The sequence below is a fragment of the Diceros bicornis genome, chromosome 22 (genome assembly GCF_020826845.1).
Source record: "Diceros bicornis minor isolate mBicDic1 chromosome 22, mDicBic1.mat.cur, whole genome shotgun sequence".
Taxonomy (NCBI): domain Eukaryota; kingdom Metazoa; phylum Chordata; class Mammalia; order Perissodactyla; family Rhinocerotidae; genus Diceros; species Diceros bicornis.
In genome coordinates this window covers 35994266-36013951 of record NC_080761.1, presented here as the reverse complement: position 1 = coordinate 36013951, position 19686 = coordinate 35994266, and the positions used below count along the sequence as shown (strand labels likewise).

The window sequence follows — 19686 nt, the reverse complement described above, 5'->3', positions numbered from 1 at the left end:
TATGTGCCTCACCTCAAACATAGAAGGGAGTCAATCCCCACATCCTGAAATTGTTGTGATGACGATTATGTCAAGCAATTTATGAGAAAGGACTAGTGTAAAATGTAGACCTTGTAGATTTTAATTGGAAATTGAATGATATATATATATGTCTTAGAAACAAACAATACATTTGACAAGTGTCTAATAGGTATATAATAACAAAGGAAATTTGGGGGAAACCATTTCTTAAGTATGGATATTTTTCTGTTATAAATAGGAATACTTTTTGATTTATATTATAAAATGTTTAGTGCAGAAACATCACTACAAAGAACAGTTTGAAATCTCAATGGATTCACTCACTAGGAATCATCAAGGTAAAAGAAATGTGGAGGATTAATATTATTACATCAAAACTAAATGTTTGTTCACTACATGAGTTATATTTTCAGATGTCATTTCAGAAAAGTAAGAGATTATTTATCCATCCCAGGATGAAAAGATATATTAGATTTCATAAATGAATAGTGATTCTGCTTCCCACTATTGATCAATCTATCCATATGTATGCATCTACGTTTTTATGTATCCTATCAGAATTGCAAAATGCATACAAGTAAATGTCAACAAAATCTCAAAATACAATTAAATTTAGGACACCTTAACCTCTAATCACCTTCATACCTAATCTCAATTACTCTTTGAAATTTGGGAGAATCATATATATTGTCTCACAACTTAGTCTACAGTTTGAGTTAGAATCACTGATGACAAAATGCTGATCTACAGTATGAACACCAAGTTGAACTGAACAGATTGCATATAGTTGAGACTTCCAAATGATTGTCATGAGAAGTGTGTGACTAATAGTATTGTTGATTTTACACTAGGAAGTCGTTGCCTAGAAATAATGCCTAAATTTGTCCCAAGCATTTTGTTCAACCTAATATACAAACAGTAATAAACCTGCATATCTTCTGGAAGATGAAACTTTGAATCATTTAAGAATACAAACAACAAAATTGTTATCAGACTTTGGTTTATTGTAAGATTTAGCAAAGTTTTTCTTGTAATCCCTGACCCCTTGCTCTGAAAACAAAAGCAAAATCAGAATTATTGCTTATTCTTTTCCCCCTACTTTGTTTGTGCCAATGTAAAAGAAGGGAGAAAAATCATTTTAATAAATAAAAACAGAGATGTAAGAAAGAAAGATAAGTCAGTCCAGATGAGAAATATTAGGAGCAACAGAAATACCATCAAGCAGTTTCAAAATAAGCTTCTTTTAAAAAGGTTGTCATATAAAAAAAAAAAAATCACACCAAAAATATAGCAGCGGAGAAGAAAGATAAATACAAGTTAATTGCACACCAATCCCATGCAGAAAACCAGGTCATCAGCCAAAGCAGTAGTATTGAGAATCCAATTTGGGACGCTTGTGCAGTGCCTGTGAGTCTTCTATTATGGAGCTGTCACTGAGTTGGTCCAAGTCTGAGGGGGTCTGATGGCCTGGGACATCATCTGCCAAAGTGTCCAGATAGCTCCCCACGGAGATGCCATCCAGCCCATCACTGCCATCGTGTAGGCTATTGTAGCTGCCACGTAAGGAGGTGCTCTGACTCTCCAATAAACTGCACAGGCTGCCACTGAGACTGCTGCCTCGGCTGGTAATGGTGGCTTTCTCTTCAATCATCCACTTGATGGACTCAATGCTCTCATTGATAACAAGCAACTGGCGCATGAGCCTGACGTCTGTGGCTCTGAGGTTAACCTACGGAGGAGAGGGCGAAAGGGAAGACATGCCAGTTACTCTACATTCTTGAAAGACCCAAAATCACTTGGGTTCTATCTTCTGTAGTCCATAATTTTAAATTCACAGAATAAAATATAAATTCCCTTGAGCTCAGGATCTTTGTGAAAACTGCTAACCAATGGTAGGAGTCATAATCAAAGAACTCACTTTCTGCTAGAGGTATCAGGCCAAAAACGACAATAAAACTCCCACTGCATTCCTGACTCTAACCAAGCTGCCTGGAAATACATTTAATGTCAGGTTCTCTGCTAAGAAACTTATTCTCTCTCTGGCCAGATTAATAGTTTATCCATGTTTACTTGGGAATATGTGTGGGTGCTGAGAGGCGGGGAGAAGAGGAATGTGTAGAAATTAAGGAATCATCATTGTCATCATTGTAGCAGCTCCCATTTTTTGAGTGATAATGTGCCAGGCATCATTATAGAAGTTCAACATTCACTATGGGAGCAACCCTGTACCACAGGTATTATTATTTTTATCCCCATTGTACAGCTAAAGAAACTGAAATCTACAAAAAAGAAGAGTACAAAAAAGGTCTGCACTCTTTATGACTATATTGACATATATAGTACCAAATAGTGCTTTTATTTTTAAGAAGAACCAAATTGCTTCAATAGTCCCTGAATCCAAAGGTGTGCTGATAGACTGATCCACTTTACAAGATGAAGTGTACAGATATTTTCTGCAGATCTGATTATTTGTTTCAGATATGTCAGGGCAGCCCCAATCAAACTTGGGATATGAGACTCTGAGAAGGTTCTAGAACTCCCTTAAGTGCCTTCTAGATGTGTAGCCCTTCTAATAATTCTAAGTTACTTCACAGACATCTGTCTTCACACCTACAAAGCAGAATTTCTTTATAGGCCCTACAGTTTAGTGGAAACATCAGCTAACATCAAGGGTGTGGTGGTTCTGGGGAAGGTAGGGAGAGGGAGGCTGCAAGAACTCTCATGATTGCCCCTGTTCTTGTTGGAATTGAAGAGATGTGGCTCCTATAAAGATTCCAGTGCCTGGCAGCTGGCCCCATGTCCTAGTGGTTAAGTTCAGCACACTCTGCTTCAGGGTTTGGTTCCGGAGTGTGGACCTACACCACTCATTGGTGGCCATGGTATGGTGGCAACCCACATACAAAATACAGGAAGATTGGCACAGATGTTAGCTCAGGGCTAATCTTCCTCAGCAACAAAATAAAAAAAATAAAAAAAAATAAAAAAAATCCAGTGCCTGGACTGGGAGGCAGGGACACGTTTGGCCACTAGAGGTCCTAGTCACATTCATTATGGTTTGGAATGGATTCCTGTTCATTCAGTTGGGGTATTTAACCCAAGAGGCTGGGCCTTGCTAATTCTCTCATTAAGGTTGAGGGCTAATACAGATTTGTGGGTTCTAGAATTATCAAAGGCATTCAGTCATGAGTGACTCAAGCCATAGAGGAGAAACGAGCCTATTATTTTCAAATGTATGCATTCATATTGTAAAAATATTTCCTGGTTAGGAGTTAATCCATAACTGAAGGCGAACTTTGGATTGAGTGAATGTGATGAACAAACATTAGGAGAGATGGAATTTCTACGAATAACTTCAAAGGTGTGAGATTACAGGTTTAAAAAAATATATGTATATATGTATAAAGCATAAAGTACAATTTAAAAACCCTTAATTTTGCTAGAATATTAAATAAAATGACACAGGGCCGGCCTGGTGGTGCAAGTGGTTAAATGTGCGTGTGCTCCGCTGCAGCGGCCCGGGGTTCACCGGTTCGGATCCCAGGCGCGCACTGATGCACGGCTTGGCAAGCCATGCTGTGGCAGCGTCCTCTAAAGTGGAGGAATATGGGCACGGATGTTAGCCCAGGGCCAGTCTCCCTTAGCAAAAAAAGAGGAGGATTGACAGATGTTAGCACAGGGCTGATCTTCCTCACAAAAAAAAAGAAAAATGACTTGGGTGACTTCCTTATCTTCTCTGAGAAAAGCACTGAAAACAAATTGCATAGAGGGTAACTGAAAATCATTTCTCTCTGAGGTGTTCACAGAGGGATGCGAACTTAGTAAGTCTTGAGATGCTTTTCTATTTGTGGTGTGGTCTCAATGACCTTGCAATGATGTTGTGTTGGGGAAGGAGGCTTTCTGGCAGTCTTTATGTTCAAACTCACCCACAAACCCCATAAGCCATCAAGATACTATTTAAGTTACAAGTAATACAACAAAAATTTACAAATCACCAAGAATTTGCCTAGGTCCACTGAGGAGCCTAGAAAATCAACATGAGCCAAAGTCTTATAAAATTCTTCGGTTAGGCATCTGTAGCTGATAAAACTTGCTGTGCCCATTGTAGGCATGGTGCAATATAGATGTGATCATTTCCCAACAGCTCCTCAAATGAACCACAGCTGCATTTGTTCACATCCCCACCCTGTCCCATGAAAATGTTCCAGCCCATGCCCAGCTCTGGGTGTGTTCCCTGTTATTCCCTTCCCTTGAAATACTTTCCTCTCTTCCTCACCAAATCCTCCCCTTTCCTGAAGTCCTACTTCTTCCATCAAGCACTATTTGCTGATTCCAGTCTCCTCTGCTGACCCACTTAATCTCCACAGTCCTCTTAGTTTGTATCTCACAGCATAGCTTAATTTTGTACCCTCTTACATTGCTACCTATTATTGTGTCTTTTAGCTGTTTCTTCAACTAAGCTTTAAGTTCCTTAAAGAAAGAAGGCATGTCTTACATTTATTCTCTCTCTTAAGATGTGTCCTAAGCATTGATTTATTTTTTTTTTAGAAATAGTCATAATTTTAAGAACTGTGCAAGTTCAGCTCTTAGACAATAATAATACACATTCCCAGCAACTGTGTCACTTGGGGGATAAAACATGCATAGGATAAAATTTTTTCAGCAGTTTTTGTCTGAGCTACACAGTGGCTGCCTCAAATACAAATTTTTCAATTTTATTGAGCAATACGAATAAGAGGGAAGTAGACTATGAAGTAACAAAAGCTTCCTTTGACCATGCAAAGCTTTATTTACATAAAAAAATCCTTGTTTTCTGAAGGCAAACATTCACAGGCCATTGAACCACTGTTGGGGAAAAAAAAATGACGAAAGCAAGTCAGTGAGAACATGTTGATCTGGCAGATAATGATTACAGATTTAACTGTGTCTAACTCGGTGTCCTCCCGGTGCGAGAGTAAACAGCTTCCCACCGTGAGAGTGCTGGGCCAGCCGGCTCACACGGCTGCCTGTCCGTTACCTGGGGCTCCAGGCTGCCTGACACTGCGTTCTCCTAGAACCATGGTGTGGTTCCAAGCTCCTGATGAACCTTGAAAGTATGAGCAATCCACCACAGAACTAAATCCCAGTGTAGCTTCTGTCTCCAGTAGCTGCCCCGCCTTTCCTCACTGGCATTCATGTCAGTTCTTATGAAGGCTGGCTATGGATTAAGAAGAGAGTAGACTTGCCCATTGCAGGAAACGGTGCGGTTCTTTCACTTGAGGTCTTATAAAGTCCCATGACTTTACTCTGAGGATATTGAGAGTAGGGAGGCCCTCCTCATGGTCTGAGTTTGTGTCCCCCTCCTTGGAGAGCCCATTCCTGATCAGTCACGTTTCCAATACCCATGCCTAGTTTTACACTACATTTCTATGTTGTTTTTTTCCCCTTTGTAATATTTATGACTAGTTGAAATCATTCTGCGTATTATTCGTTTACTTATTTTCTGTCTCCCCATGAGCATGTAAGCTCCACAGAATACAGGGGACGTGGTGTGTCCTGTTCACCACTCTGTGCCCAAGACCTGTATGAGTGCTTGGCACACAGTGGGTGCTTGGCTGGTATTTAGTCAGGGACTGAATGACTGCTTCAGATTGGACCATCTGTCAGGAATTCCCCTCCCTTGGGTTTTGCTGTGGGTCAGTGATATGTGACTTAAGAAGGAAAGAGGCAGCTTCTGGAAAGAGCATTTCAGTTTTGAAGCTTTCCCAGCATGCAATCCCATCCCTAGTCATTCACAGGATTCAAACACTGAGTAACTGGTACAAGGTTATTCTGAGCTTCAGTGTGCAGATCACGAGATACTATCTCTGAAAGGAAGTGACTTCAAGGTGTGATTCACACTCCAAACATTACTCTGTTTGTTCTGAGGTGATAACTGGTGTGCACAGGTGTTCTGTAAACACTTGGTGCAATGAGTTAAACAAAGGGAACAAATAAACAAATAGCACATTTACCAAAAAAAAAAAAAAACAGGTCTGCACTGACTGATCCAGAGAGATATGGATGTCCTTCCTCTTCCCCCTCTCCCATTCCGGCCCTTATAGTTATTGCAATGCAGTTCATCTTCATTCTTGAGTCTCACTGTAGCATAAAGGTCTTTTGTACTCTAGACTGGATGAATGCTGAATTTCGTGTTATTGTTGAACAAGTCATGAACTAGGTCTATGGCAGAACTTGAAATGAAGGATCTTGAAAGAGAAAATATTCTTAATAATAAACTTCAGATCTGTATTTCCTTCCATACTATTATTTTAATGCTGAAAGAATACAAAGATTATGAATTGGCTCAATGGAATCCAAGAAAGAGAGAATGTGGTCAAATTTTCAATGAATCAGGGAGTTGCTAAACAAGTTGACTTCTTTTGTGCTGTTGTGTGAGGAACACTGTACAGTCTTCTGGCCTGCCACTGCCTCTGTCTACCTATGTGACTTTGGACAAAGTGGCTGGGCCTATAGAGACTCAGCTTCCAAACACCCGAAGAAAAATCAGAGGGTTTTATTCTGGGCTCCACTGAGCCTCAGGACTCAGTGGAGGTAGTGAAGCGATCTGTGAACGAAGATGAAGATTAATTCAACTGAGGAACCCACCTATCACTTCTGTCTGCTCTTTTGTTGAGGTTTCATTTAAGATGTTTTTTGATAAGAAGATTCTGTAGATCAGATCATCTCAGGATTTCCTTCCATTCTGACATAGTCTCTGATTCTTTGTCATTCCTGTGGCCATTTGATTACTAATCTGTTGCTATGAGAAAATTATATAAGCTATAAAGGAGACAGAACAATCACTTTTGCTGTTCAATATCTCCAGCAAAAGATTTAGCTAGTAAAAACTCATGGCTAAAGTCAGAAGTTGGAGCTCTATGTGAATTTAATCACCTTATCAGAAACTGTATGGTAATAGTAATTTAAGCCCTTGCCATTAAGGTTTAAATAAAAATCATATTTGTGATCTGCTCCAAGATAAACCTACAGATCATCTTTAACATGTCCATATGTTAATGGAAATGTGCACAAGAGCAGCAGGGACACTGGTCACTCTGTCTTGTCATCCTGCAGGCTTGTACTCATCTCTCTCGTAAAGCTCTCTTTCACGATTTTAATCCTTTTATTTATGAGAATTGACTAATCAGATAAAAGCAAGCCACTTCCTAGTTATGCATTCCTACTGTAAAATCCACAATATCCATGACCTAAATCCCAGATGTCCAGCAAGCTGTAATAGGAAGGAGAAGGGAGAAAGACGACTTTACAGGCAAGTCCATAATCATGTGCATGAGGAAAGGAGAACAGACTAGATTTGCCTTTTAATGTGACGTCCTAATCCTAGTTTCTAATTAGAAGAAACCAACCAGCATTTTTTCAGATTTGTAATTGGTGGAAGGCTTCTTTTCAGCAATTTCTGTCTGAGCTAAAAATTTCAAAAGCATCTATATGTACTAAATTAAAGAGCTGCAGTAAAGGTGCAGTTTATCTGCATGCTCTTTTTACATAACCTTCCCACGTCTAAATTTGCTCCCTCTCCAAATTCACCACAGCCTTAGTTCAACGATCACAGAAGATATTCTGTCTACCCATCCTTAACATTTCCAGAGGTTTTATTATTTTTAAAATTATTATTAATTATTATTCTGTTTTCTCAGAGGATCCATATGGTTATTATTGTCTCTTTGCAGTCTGAGAAGCCACTGTACAACACGCCTACCCCCTGCTTTTGGTGTGGAATGCTTCAGGAGAAAGCCCTGTGGCCATTTACAAGTCAGTGCTGTTCTGCCAAAGCTTTCCTCCACTTTCTTAGCCAGTTCAAAATTTATAACAAAATTTGTTTCTAATTGGTCAACAGAGGATTATTCCATTTTTATATCAGTCAGCTTTATCTTCCTCCATTTGTGGTGTTTATATGTGGAATTGAACAATAACTAAAACAGTTCACTCTTTTCCCAAAACCTTATAGAAGAATAATTTCCCCAAGGACTAAATTACATACATAAAAACACTGTCATCAGCACAGCTGACTGACTGATATGGTTTTGATAAATGAGAAAGCTGCATCTGGTTTATTTGAAGGGGACATATGTGACTCCCCTAAATCTTAAAGAAAAATTCCTGCCACCAGGCCTGCTCATGAGATCTGTACAGTTTCTGCTAGTGAGTCCTCTGATTACCAAAGTAATACAGGAGCTTTTCAGTCTTATTCCATCAGGTTCTAGGTCCAGTTGATACTTAGGTGCCTGTGATGTCAATTCTTTTTCCATATCCTAATACAGTGAAAATTGTTTTCGTGAGTAATTTCAATATATATATATGCAAAATACAATTTGGGCTAATGCAAGAGATTGTAAATCACCTGAGCTGAAAGTCATTTGGAATGATTTAACAAAAACACGGATTCCCCACATTTGTAGCAGAGAAGCTCACACACAGAACACAGATCAGACAAGAAGAGTTTCCACTAATTTATGATGAATGTTCTTTCTGCATGTGCATTTTTCTAATTTGGAACTTAAAATAGTACTTTTACACGGAAGACTAGGTTATGGTAACGTGCTCCTCTGTGATGTGTAGTGGCCATGTTTATACGGGGAGGGAAAGAGGATGCAGGGTGGTGTGCTGGTAAATGTTTTAACATCAGGCTCCCTAGGAAAACTACACACACACACACACATACACACACACACACGTAATAGAAATTGTGCTGATGTAAAACACGTATGGCACACTTTACAAATAATACTAAAATATACAGTACCTTTTATTGTAAATTCCACATAACTAATTGATTCTCAGAATGCTTTTGTTCATTTTTGCTGAACTCTTATACATACAGTGACCAGTGGTTGCAGTTCAACCATAATTTAACGAATAGAATTGATCCCAGTCCACTCCTTTCTTAATAATTTTTTTTCACTAAATCTGATATTTAATCTACTGTTAAATTATTTTTCACCCTGGCACAAATTGTATTCATTAAACCTGTTTCAGCTTCAGCACTAGTTATGTGCCTCAAGACTAGTTATGTCGGAACTTTACTGGTTTGTCAGTGATGTGAGCAACTTTGCTGAATTGGATAATAGTTTCTGCATATGTGAAGAATATTTCCCAATTTTTCTTGTGCTATTGATAATGTAATACCTAAGGACATGACACACTTTTAAATTTAATCTGAAGTATTAACATTTTCCCCATCACTGTCTCAAGACAATCAACAAAATAAAAGTCAAGTTCTGATTCATAGTGTTTTCCAATTTGTGTGCTGTAAATATGCCTATCATGGCCAAATTAAGCTAGCAATGTGATGTCACTAAACATAGAGTTGGTAAGAGATGCCCTGTAGCATAGCATTATGTAGTATTTTCACCCTGTAGATATAATAAATGTTTTAAATAACCTCAAGAAAATAATTAATAGTAAAATAATTACAAAGTGATGAGTTGAGTATTTATTACCTTTGTTTTTCAGATAACTTATTAATTTGTAGGTTTATATACATACTTTAAGTGTTAATAATGACTGTAATTAAAAACTAGTTCATAAAACTCCTGAAAATTTAACAAACAGCTCACACACTCCAGTAGGAGTTGGCTCCATTATACCATTGAAGGTACAGAATAAAGGCCTTGCCTAATCTACTGCATTTGGTAATAAGTAGATCAGAGACTTTCATTTCCCCCCTTAGGGCATTTATTTTTCTATACAGGATTAAAAGCTGTGTAATTTTATCTCTTCCACTAAGTAGAATTTGAGGGAAATGTAATATATTTATACCAAAATTATTAGCGTTTTTTATGGAAAGATTTCAAATATTGAATATGGATTATTCTTTAAGCATCATTGTGACATGAAATAGGAAGAGAATAATTGAGATAGCTGAAACTCACTTACTTAGGCATTTGCATTTTTATATTATAATTTTTGATGGATATATTTCTAAAATATGCTGCACACTTCTCTGTCTAGGTCAACAGAACCAAGTAGAACCAAGCAGAATCAAGTAGGAAGGGGCCACCATTATAAACAGAGCCTTTCTGATGCAGAGTTATTCAGCAATGCACTTAGGGCTGTTGAAGAATAGGACTGTAGTCCTTTTTTCATATGGTTCCAGACACCCCTCCCCACCCAAATGCTTAATCCCCTCTGTCAGTAACTTCTTGATGTTGGTATTAGGTCTGTTTGTCACAGTCCTTATGCCCCCTTTTCTCCCTTAATCCCCACTCCTATTTCTAATCTGCTATCTGCAGCCCAGTTGTACTTCAGTAATTCTGTTTGTCCTGTTTTTTGAGCAGGGGAGAACTGAGTTGCAAGGAAAACTGAGCTTTGCACTTAGAAAGTAACATAAACTAGTGAGTAAAATGAAGCGAGGAAGTAGCCTCTGCCACACAATCAAGTGCATAGGCCTTGCTCCCTAGAGCAGTGCTTCTCAACCTTTAATATGCATACCGATCACCTTGGAATCTTGTTAAAATTCAGATTCTCTTCACCAGTTCTGTGATCCTACATTTCTAACAAATTCCCAGCTGATGGCAATAGAGGTAGGCAGCCTCTAAAATATCTCCCAATAACCCCCTCTCTCCTGGTACCTACATCCTTGTGTAGTTCCCTGCCCTGGGCCTGTTGACTTGTTTCTGAGGAACGGAATATGGCAGAAATGACGGGATGTCACTTCTGAGAGAAGGTTACAAAAAGACTGGTTTCTTTCTTGGGTGCACTCTGTTACTCGCTCAGAGGAGAGCCATCTGCCAGGCTGTGAACTGTCCTATTGTGAGATCTACATGATAAGGAACTGATATCTCGGGACTACAACTAGCAAGGAGCTAGGCCTGCCAACTGCTACTGGCTACATGAGTGAGTTTGGAAGCAGATCCTCCCTGAATCGAGCCTTGAGGTGACCAGCTCCAACTGATATGTTGATTGCAGACTTGCGAAGAGACCCCGAGCCAGAGGCACTCAGTTAATCTGTGCCCAGACTTCTGAGTCACAGAAATTGTGAGATAACACGTTTGTTGTTCACCTTGCTAAGTTTTAGAGTATTTGTTATGCAGCATGAATAACCAGTACACCAATGCTGTTGGTATTTGGACCACACTTTGAGTAGCAAGGGCCTAGAGATCTTTCTACTTGTGAATAATGTTGGGTGATGGATGCTGAACCATTGTGTGTATGGAATGCTACTCTACTGATACACTGTTGAATAGTTTAAAAAAAGTAGAAAGTAGGGTAAGTAGTTAAGGATTTATTGATGGAGACAAAAATATTCAAGGGAAGTCAAAGTCTTCATTGAACGGGCCATCAGCATCTCCCATAGGACAACCTTTCTTCCTCCTAAACAAAGGTGGTTTATTACCCTGAAGGAGAAATGATAGATGATATTTCTGGTATTTAGTAACAGAAGATGCTTTCAATGGAGGTCACTTATAAATAATACTCCCTATAATTTGAGAGTCATAAAAAGTAGGGTATACAATGATAAGATAATAAACTAAACTTAGATAATAACATTCAGATATAATTTTAAGAGTTTAGAGTACACTAAGATTATACTGACATCATTGAATTTTCAATATTGACAAATTTACTAAATTATAATCTTGTTTTTCAGAATTCTTCCTTTAATTTGAAGAATTCACTTTAATTTGGCCTCAGTAGGGGAAAGTGGGGAGGAGATTAGGATAGGGACAAAAGTTGCATTTTTTGAGTGCCTCCTATGAGCCAGATTTTGTTTTTTAACAAAAATGTTAAGCTATTTTCTTTAGAAAGGGACTTCTGTAGAATGGTCCTTTTCCATAGGAAATGTAACTGAGACACTGGCATTTGTTGCAATCATTCATTTTTACCAAATGTTGGTAATTTGGTAATATTTAAAAAGTTTCACCTTATGATGCTGAAGATCAGTTTTGTTTCATTTTTCATATGATGCCTAAACATTAACTAAATCTTTTCATTTGGGAAACATTGGGTGGGACTCTCCAGATGACACTAGTTGAAGCAGTGATCTCACACCCTCAAGAGTGGCCAAGGAGAAACACCTGCCATATTCTGACAATCACAGATAATACACTGACTTTCTTGTCTAGTGATTTATTTTCTCATTTTTTTTAAAAAACAGCTTTAGGAATATTAATAAATGTATCTGCCATTTATCAAAATGCTTCCTATGTGTCATGCCTTAAATATTCATTTATCTAATACACTTAATGTCATTATCACAACAAATCTGTGATAAAGCTAATTATCATTCTCATTATAGTTCCATTTTGACATGTAAAGAGCTTGGAAGTTATCACTTCATCTTCACAACAAGAAAAAAGCTGAGCAAATGGAAAATCAACATCTCAGATTCATCAGAAAGTTGAGGTTATAGGGCAAACAGCTGCCCCTGGGAGACAAACAGGTAGATACAGAGAATCACAGCTTGCCAAGAACAGAAGCCCAGAAGCAGAAGGCCCCGGCTGGAGCCAATAGCAGTAGGAACACTTTAAACTGTAATTGATGAATTGCTGGAGGTTCAGTGTGGACTAGCTTGAGAGTTAAAAACTCCAAGAGGGTCCAGTTTCAAGGGGACCCCCACACTTGCATGAGTTTTACTTCCAGGAGCCCCACCAGGTTTTCACTATCTCCTGTGCTTCTGGCAAGAGAGGAAAAGTAACCATTCTGAAATTCACCCAGAGCTCTCTGTTCTCCTTAACAAGGCCTGCCCTCAAGGGAAACTATTTTACCAGAGCCTGACTGCCTGGGATTTTACCAAAGCCTAACCAACCTGGGGGAAGGGAAATACCCAACTCAGGCTCAGTAAAAGACTGAGACCTAATCACGGACAATTGAATGCTTCTCCTTCCATATTCCTTACCACCACGTCAAAAGGGCTCCTGTGTAATAACAGGGGATTATAGCTAAAAGTACTACAGGCCTCAGACTCTATTTAAGGAGTCTCTAGGAAAGCCCAAAGACAACAGAACAGACAAAAACAAGGATTCTAGGGGAACTTTTAGTCTCTGACACCTATAGCTAGAGCAAACAGAAAACACAATCTAAGTCCTAGTGAGATAAATAGAAAACCTCACACCAAAGTCCTATCTATCCCAGTTCCTTTTACATCATATCCAGCTTTCAACAAAGCATTACAAGGTGTGCTCAAGAGCAATGACAAAGTCTGAAGAAACAAAGCAAGCATCAGAACCAAACTGAGATATAGCACAGGTTTTAGAATTATTAGACTGGGGATTTAAAATAACTATGATTAGTATGCTAAGGAATCTAATGAAAAAATGGGCAACATGCAAGAACAGGTGGGTAACGTAAGCAGAGAGATGAAAAATTGAAGAAAAAATCAAAAGGAAATGCTATAAATCAGAAACACTGTAATATAAATGAATGCCTTTGATAAATATATCAGTAGACTGCCAAGGAAAATTAGTGAGCTTCAAGGTATGTAAATAGTTTGAATGTCTCTTCAGTGATATGCTGAAGCATAGCCTAAGAGGCCACCAAAGCATTATTTAATTTTCTATGGGGATATATTATTAATTTTAGCACTTAGACATATTAAATCAAGTTAATAAATGAAAATCTATAATTTTTAAGGAAGATAGAATATTGAAACACTGGTCATCAATTTTATGGACATCTTTTTTTTAATAGTAATAAAGCTGCTATATCTTTGGGTCATTTTAATGAACATATTAATTTTGCCATCTACAAAGTTGTGAAAAGTATGTATTTGGCTATGGAGATCTTATAGTTGTGTAAGCTTTGCTGGTCTGCCAAAATGCTTGTGTATGACAAACAATGATTACTGTCTCTCCAGTTTCTCTCTGAAAGATTAGTAAATTTGATTAAAAATTATGGCTTATATGGGTGGTTGAGACTAGACTAGGAATGATCATGGCAAAGAACTGTAACTAAAATGTGTTTTTGTTTATCAAAGAGGAGAATGTTTTTGCTCTCAGTCAAAATTGTTTGTTCCAGAATGTGAAAGAAAATAGTGAAGGATAGAACTGACTTGATATTGAAAACTGAGTAAATATACAAAAAAAAAAAAGAAACTTTATTTGCTTTGAATTATAATATCTACAAAGAATGACTGAAAAAAAGCAATAAAATGTGTAAAAATGTTAGTAAAATTTACTCAGTTTTAAAGGATTTATTAGGAGATAAATTTTTAAAGGAGCTTATGAATAAATTACTGCTAAATATATTAATGTAAAGCTAGAACTAGTTTTTTTTCCTTTTGTTGGAATGAAAAATTGGTATAGAAGAATTTAGTTTGCTCTTAACAAGAGATAGTAAAAGGTTATTCTTCTTTGTAATCTGCCCAGATAGCAGAGATTTCCTATCTAACCTGATAATTTTCTGTGCTTTGTGCTGACTTTGGCATGTCCTTGATTACAAAAAAAAAAGGGTTACTTAAAATTGTGCTGCATTCTTACTCCAAACTATAACCATTCATTGTTTCCAGGCACACAGGATAATTTTTTAATCAAATAACTAAATCTACTCTCATAATACTTTAACCCTTTTAATTCTGCCTTCCCAAGATAGGACCCTAAATTCAGGGGGAAAACATTTAAAATACCTTTTACACCCAACTATACTTGGAGGTCTCTGCAAGGGCCCCTGGGGAATTGTCTTAGGTGAAGACTACTAGACAGCAGACACAGCAGCCATGGTAAACGACGGGGCCTGCCTGTGCTCCAGTAAAAGCATTTACAAAAACAGGCCAGCTGGATTTAGACATTGAGTTGCCAGGGTCCAAGTCTTACAGGCATTTAAAACAAAACAAAACAAAACAAGACACTCCCTGGTGAGTTTAACTCAGCATACCTTTCCTAATGGACTACGTGACCTCTGCTCCTCTATTTCTTCCTTTATCCACCTTTTCCACCCTGACAGTTCACCTCACTAAAGAGCTAAATAAATCTTTAGCATATGCTTGTGTGAAATTTGTATGAGTCATGTTTTCGACTGTTTTATTTTTTTTTTTTTTGTAAATGTGCTTCGATAGAATCAAATAACAGAGCCACAGACAGAAATCTTGTGAGAACTGGGCACAAATGCAGATGGGCCCAGAACAGCATAGAAAATGCAGATGATGCCAAGGAACTTAAAAATGTGACTCTGCTGTGACAAAAGTTTCTGTTAAGTATCTGTCCCTTTAACTCCTTTTTACCTTTATTTAATCACTTCTTATTTCCTATTTATTAGAAAAAATGTTACCCTTATTGCACAAGAGAACATTTGTACCCTGAATTTAATACTTCAAATAAGACTAAATAAACTTTGCCCTTTCAATGTGAACCAAGGTGAATTCCATGAGGAAGGAATGGATTTGATCTTTCTGTCCAACGGATTTGTCTCTCTGATTATCTGTGATTCAGCATAATCCAAGTATTATAATGATTCAGTGCTCATAATTTTATTGAGCTGTTTACCTTTTATTTTCCACAAATAGCTTAATGATATCTCTGGCACCACAGATTATCAATGACTAAACTTATGTGCTTCTAAAAGGCTTTAGTCTTTTAGAATTTAGAAATTAAAGTGTTGAAACTGTCCCTTTGCATGATACGGTTTTAAAAAATTGTTTGATTTATTTTAAATGAAATTAGTTACAGTGATTAAAATGACATTTCCTAAAATATTATATTCATTTTTCCAATTTAGTATTCTCCTAGAATTTTACTCTAATTAATGTAGATGATTTCACCTAGATACGTGGGAGTTTGCTGTCCTTTGAATGTGATGTAATTTATTTCCAGCAGAAATATATACAAAAAAAATTTAAAACAGAGGTGATGGCTGATTTGTTATTTATTTATACCAATGATGCCCTGTGACCCAACTACCTATTGATGGTGTAGTTTAGTGAGAATAGCAAGGACACCTAAAACTTTTATTCTAGTCTCAGTTCCATTAGTAACATAACTTGTGACTTGTAATAAGTTACCTGATCATCCCATGCCTCTGTTTTTCAGTCTATTAGATAAGAGTATTAGAGATCATTTTTAAAATTCCTTCCAGCCCTAAAATGTCTTGATTCTCTGATATAGCACATTAACAATGTATGATCTGTGTACAGTTTGCAAAGAAAGGTGCAGGTTCCTCCAGGAGTCCAATAGAGCATGCTGGAATTATCTCAGAGTTTGATTCTGAGAGATGACTGCATTGGTAGAAAGAGTTTACACATGAACACCAGGATTTTTCAAGATAGAGAGTTTTTCAAGGTATGAGAGAAACAAACATATTGGTGACAATTGAATACAAAGACAAATGACAAAGAAGTGGTAAGCATGAATTCCTCTAGTGCAGTGGGTCTATCCTATCCATCAATCCTACTTCCTAACTAGGATTATTAGTGCATGGCAAATCAATAAACATGTTAAAAGAGGAAATGGATGAGAGAGGGAAAAACAGGTCCATATATGTGTGTCAATGTAGAAGAGAATAAGTACGGATTAATTTTCTCTGCAAAAAGAAAACATATGTCAGCTGAATAATGAAGAATAAGATGGATTTGGATAGAGAGAGATGGATGTGGGTGGTCTATCCCAAGGATATTATAATTTGATGGTGGAATAAGGAAAATAGGTAAAGGTCTAGGGATGTAAAAGTTTATTTCAGGCTCAGGAAGAGGCAAGCCAACCAGAAAGGCCAAGGATCTAGAATGTGGTGGAAGGTGAAAGTGGAAAGGTAATTTAGAGGCATAGCATGGAAACTCTGGAGTGTTGAGGAAGGATTACTCTGAGAAATGCTGTGACAGTCCACTCCATAGAAAAGCTCACCACATTGTCTTAAACAGAAGCTCTTGATCAGAGTATTACCTCACTGCTATGCTGTGGGTTACTGACTTTGAGCTGCCCTCAAAAGAGCTTATGGGAGTTTCATTAGCATCTCAGACCTGTTCTTTAGCATGGGCAAAAAGGTACTAATTGCAATAACAAAGAATATTAAAGAAAAAATAATTTTGCTGTGAAGGGAAGTTAGATAAGGACTATAGTTTAGATTGACACCAGGCCAACTTTATCATGTATATCTCTTTCTGGAATGGGTGCTAACAATTCCAGGACTAATTTTGCTAAACTGTAAGTAACCTACTGTTTCATGCTCCTGAATCAAAAGGGATAGATTCACTTTTAGGAGGAATCAGTCTGAGAATTCAAAACGAGTCCATTTGTATACGTGAAGCAAGGCTGTCTTCCTTTTTTCAATCAGAAGCAAAGATGAGGGTGAAGTGCTTTTCAAGTATATGACATAGAAAGGCCCAGAGGTCTTGACTCCAAATTCTTATTCTGATCTCCCATTTCCTCCCCGTAAATCCAATCTTACTGTTCTTAAAATTCTCATGACAAATATGTTCTTCCTCTTGGGTTTTGACTTATTCTCCCATTTTGGGGACATACTTAAGTTTCTCTGAAGTCTGTGTTTAGAATGCCTTTTTTTTTTTAAATGGACATAAAGGAAGTTTGTTACATGCCTTTCAAATGCAGTAACATTAATTTTTCCTAGCTTAACTGTTAAACATACTTTATGTTTTAAATGAGTGCATTTAAAAATGTTCTTAAAGCAAGAATTTTCTTTTTAAATTATATCCTTATAGCAATTTAACGAAGTTAATTAGCAAAATTTCCCAAAATGAATGATGATTTGAGAATCCTTTGTTTCCTTTTAGAAAAAAAAGAAAATGTCCTGGTGCTCTATTCTAGGGAACAAGGATACAAATTCCTAAGAAACACAGTCTGTCTTGTGTATCCATGGGTTCCGCAACTCTGGATTCAACCACCCTCAGATTGAAAGGCCTACAATGGTTGCATCGGTAATAAACATGTGCAGACTTTTTTTTCTTGTCATTATTCCCTAAACAATACAGTATAACAACTATTTACATGGTATTTGCATTGTATTAGACATTATAAGTAATCTAGAGATGGTTTAAAGTATACAAAGGGATGTGTGTAGGTTATATGGAAATACTACACCATTTTACATAAGGGACTTAAGCATCTGTGGATTTTGGCTTCTGAGGGTCCTGGAACCAGTCCCTCGCGAATACCGAGGGATGACTATACTTTCAGAGACTCCTAATTCACTTCATTATGAGCAAGTTTCTTAACACCTTTAGTCATCTTTAATATACTTAACCACCTTCAAAATAATATTCTGATGTTACTTCAGAGAGATGCAGCTAGACTCAATTAGTTATAAGCTTGTGAAGTGGTTAGATGTTCTTGGATTAAACGTGATGTGAAATTGCAATATGATTACTATAATTAGGCGATCGCATTTTCAGCTTATGCAGCTCACTGGGAAAATATTTTTGTACCAAGATAAGAATTTGATCCTTATCATTATGTAAAAACTGTAAATATTTTCAGTTGCTTTTACACCTTAAATATCACAATTAACTTTATCCCTAATCAAAATTAAAATAAGAAGTATCAGTTTCTATGTGAACTTGTCAAGAGAGACTACCATCCAAACACTATTTCTTTTCCATTGTGAAAATTACAAAGATACCAGACATTCAGATGATCTTAACAGATTCTTGCTCACATATAGATCATACCACTTTACCTAAGTGTCTTCTCCATATCAATTAAGGAACAGTAGTTTTTTGTTGTTGTTTTATTTTGTTTTGTTTTTTTCCTTTTTGATTCAGTATTGTTTGGGCACTTCTTTGCTATATCCTTATGAAGTTCCAAATGCAAACAGTGTAGGCAAATGATATCCCAGACAGATCGATACCCTAGAAAGAACATGGGTTTTGATCTTGAAAGACCAGGGATAAAATGCAATTCTTCCACTAATTACCTCTTGGATTTTGCTCAGTTGGACATGTTACTTAATATTTTCTCTACACCAATGTTCTAATCCATAAAATGGTATACATTACCTACTAGATTACCTTATTAGTATGGCTGGAGGAGCTGCATGAAATAATGTATATATGTAGCATAGAGCCTGGCCCAATGGTGCTCAATAAAATTTAGCTAACTAATTTACAGTGGTAAACACCTACATTAGGGGAAAAAAATCTCAAATCAACAACCTACCTTTACATCTTAAGGAACTAGAAAAAGAGCAAACTAAATCCAAAATTAGCAGAAAGAAGGAAATAAAAGAAGATTAGAACAGAAATAAACAAAATAGAGAATAGAAAAACAATAGGAAGAAAAATCAGTGAAATTAAGGGTTTGTTTTTTAAAAAGATCAACAAAATGACAAACCCTTAATTAGACTAAGAAAAAAAGAGAGAAGACAAATAACAAAAATCACAAATGAAAGAGGAGACATTAAAGCTGATGCCACAGAAATAAAAAGGATTATAAGAGACTACTATGAACAATTATATATGCCCACAAATTGGATAACCTAGGTGAAATGGATAAATTTCTAGAAACATAACACCTACCAAGACTGAATCATAAAAAACGTAAACAGACCTATGATGACACTCAGGACAGGCTACCCCCAAATATGGCACCTTAGTATATTGAATATTTTAAGCTGAAGGAGTTTGAGAAGACAGCAGAAGCAGGAAGGTCCCTCTGGCCACCTTCCCCCTCTGTTCTCCTAAAACAGGTCATAAAAGTCTCACATGACAGGTGCCCTCCCTAGCCCCAGAGGAGAGAGGCATGCTTA

At 37.1% G+C, this 19686-nt stretch overlaps 1 protein-coding gene across 1 annotated transcript in view; it reads right to left on the bottom strand.

Annotated features, from left to right (window-relative positions):
• Nucleotides 1-1004: 1004 nt before the first annotated feature.
• Nucleotides 1005-19686, bottom strand: part of LURAP1L (leucine rich adaptor protein 1 like) — a 44844-nt gene continuing 26162 nt past the window's right edge. The window contains exon 2 of the mRNA XM_058565794.1: nt 1005-1750. Within this exon, the coding sequence (XP_058421777.1) occupies nt 1376-1750 (375 nt within the window). The 3' untranslated portion in view covers nt 1005-1375. The remainder of the gene's footprint in view (nt 1751-19686) is intronic.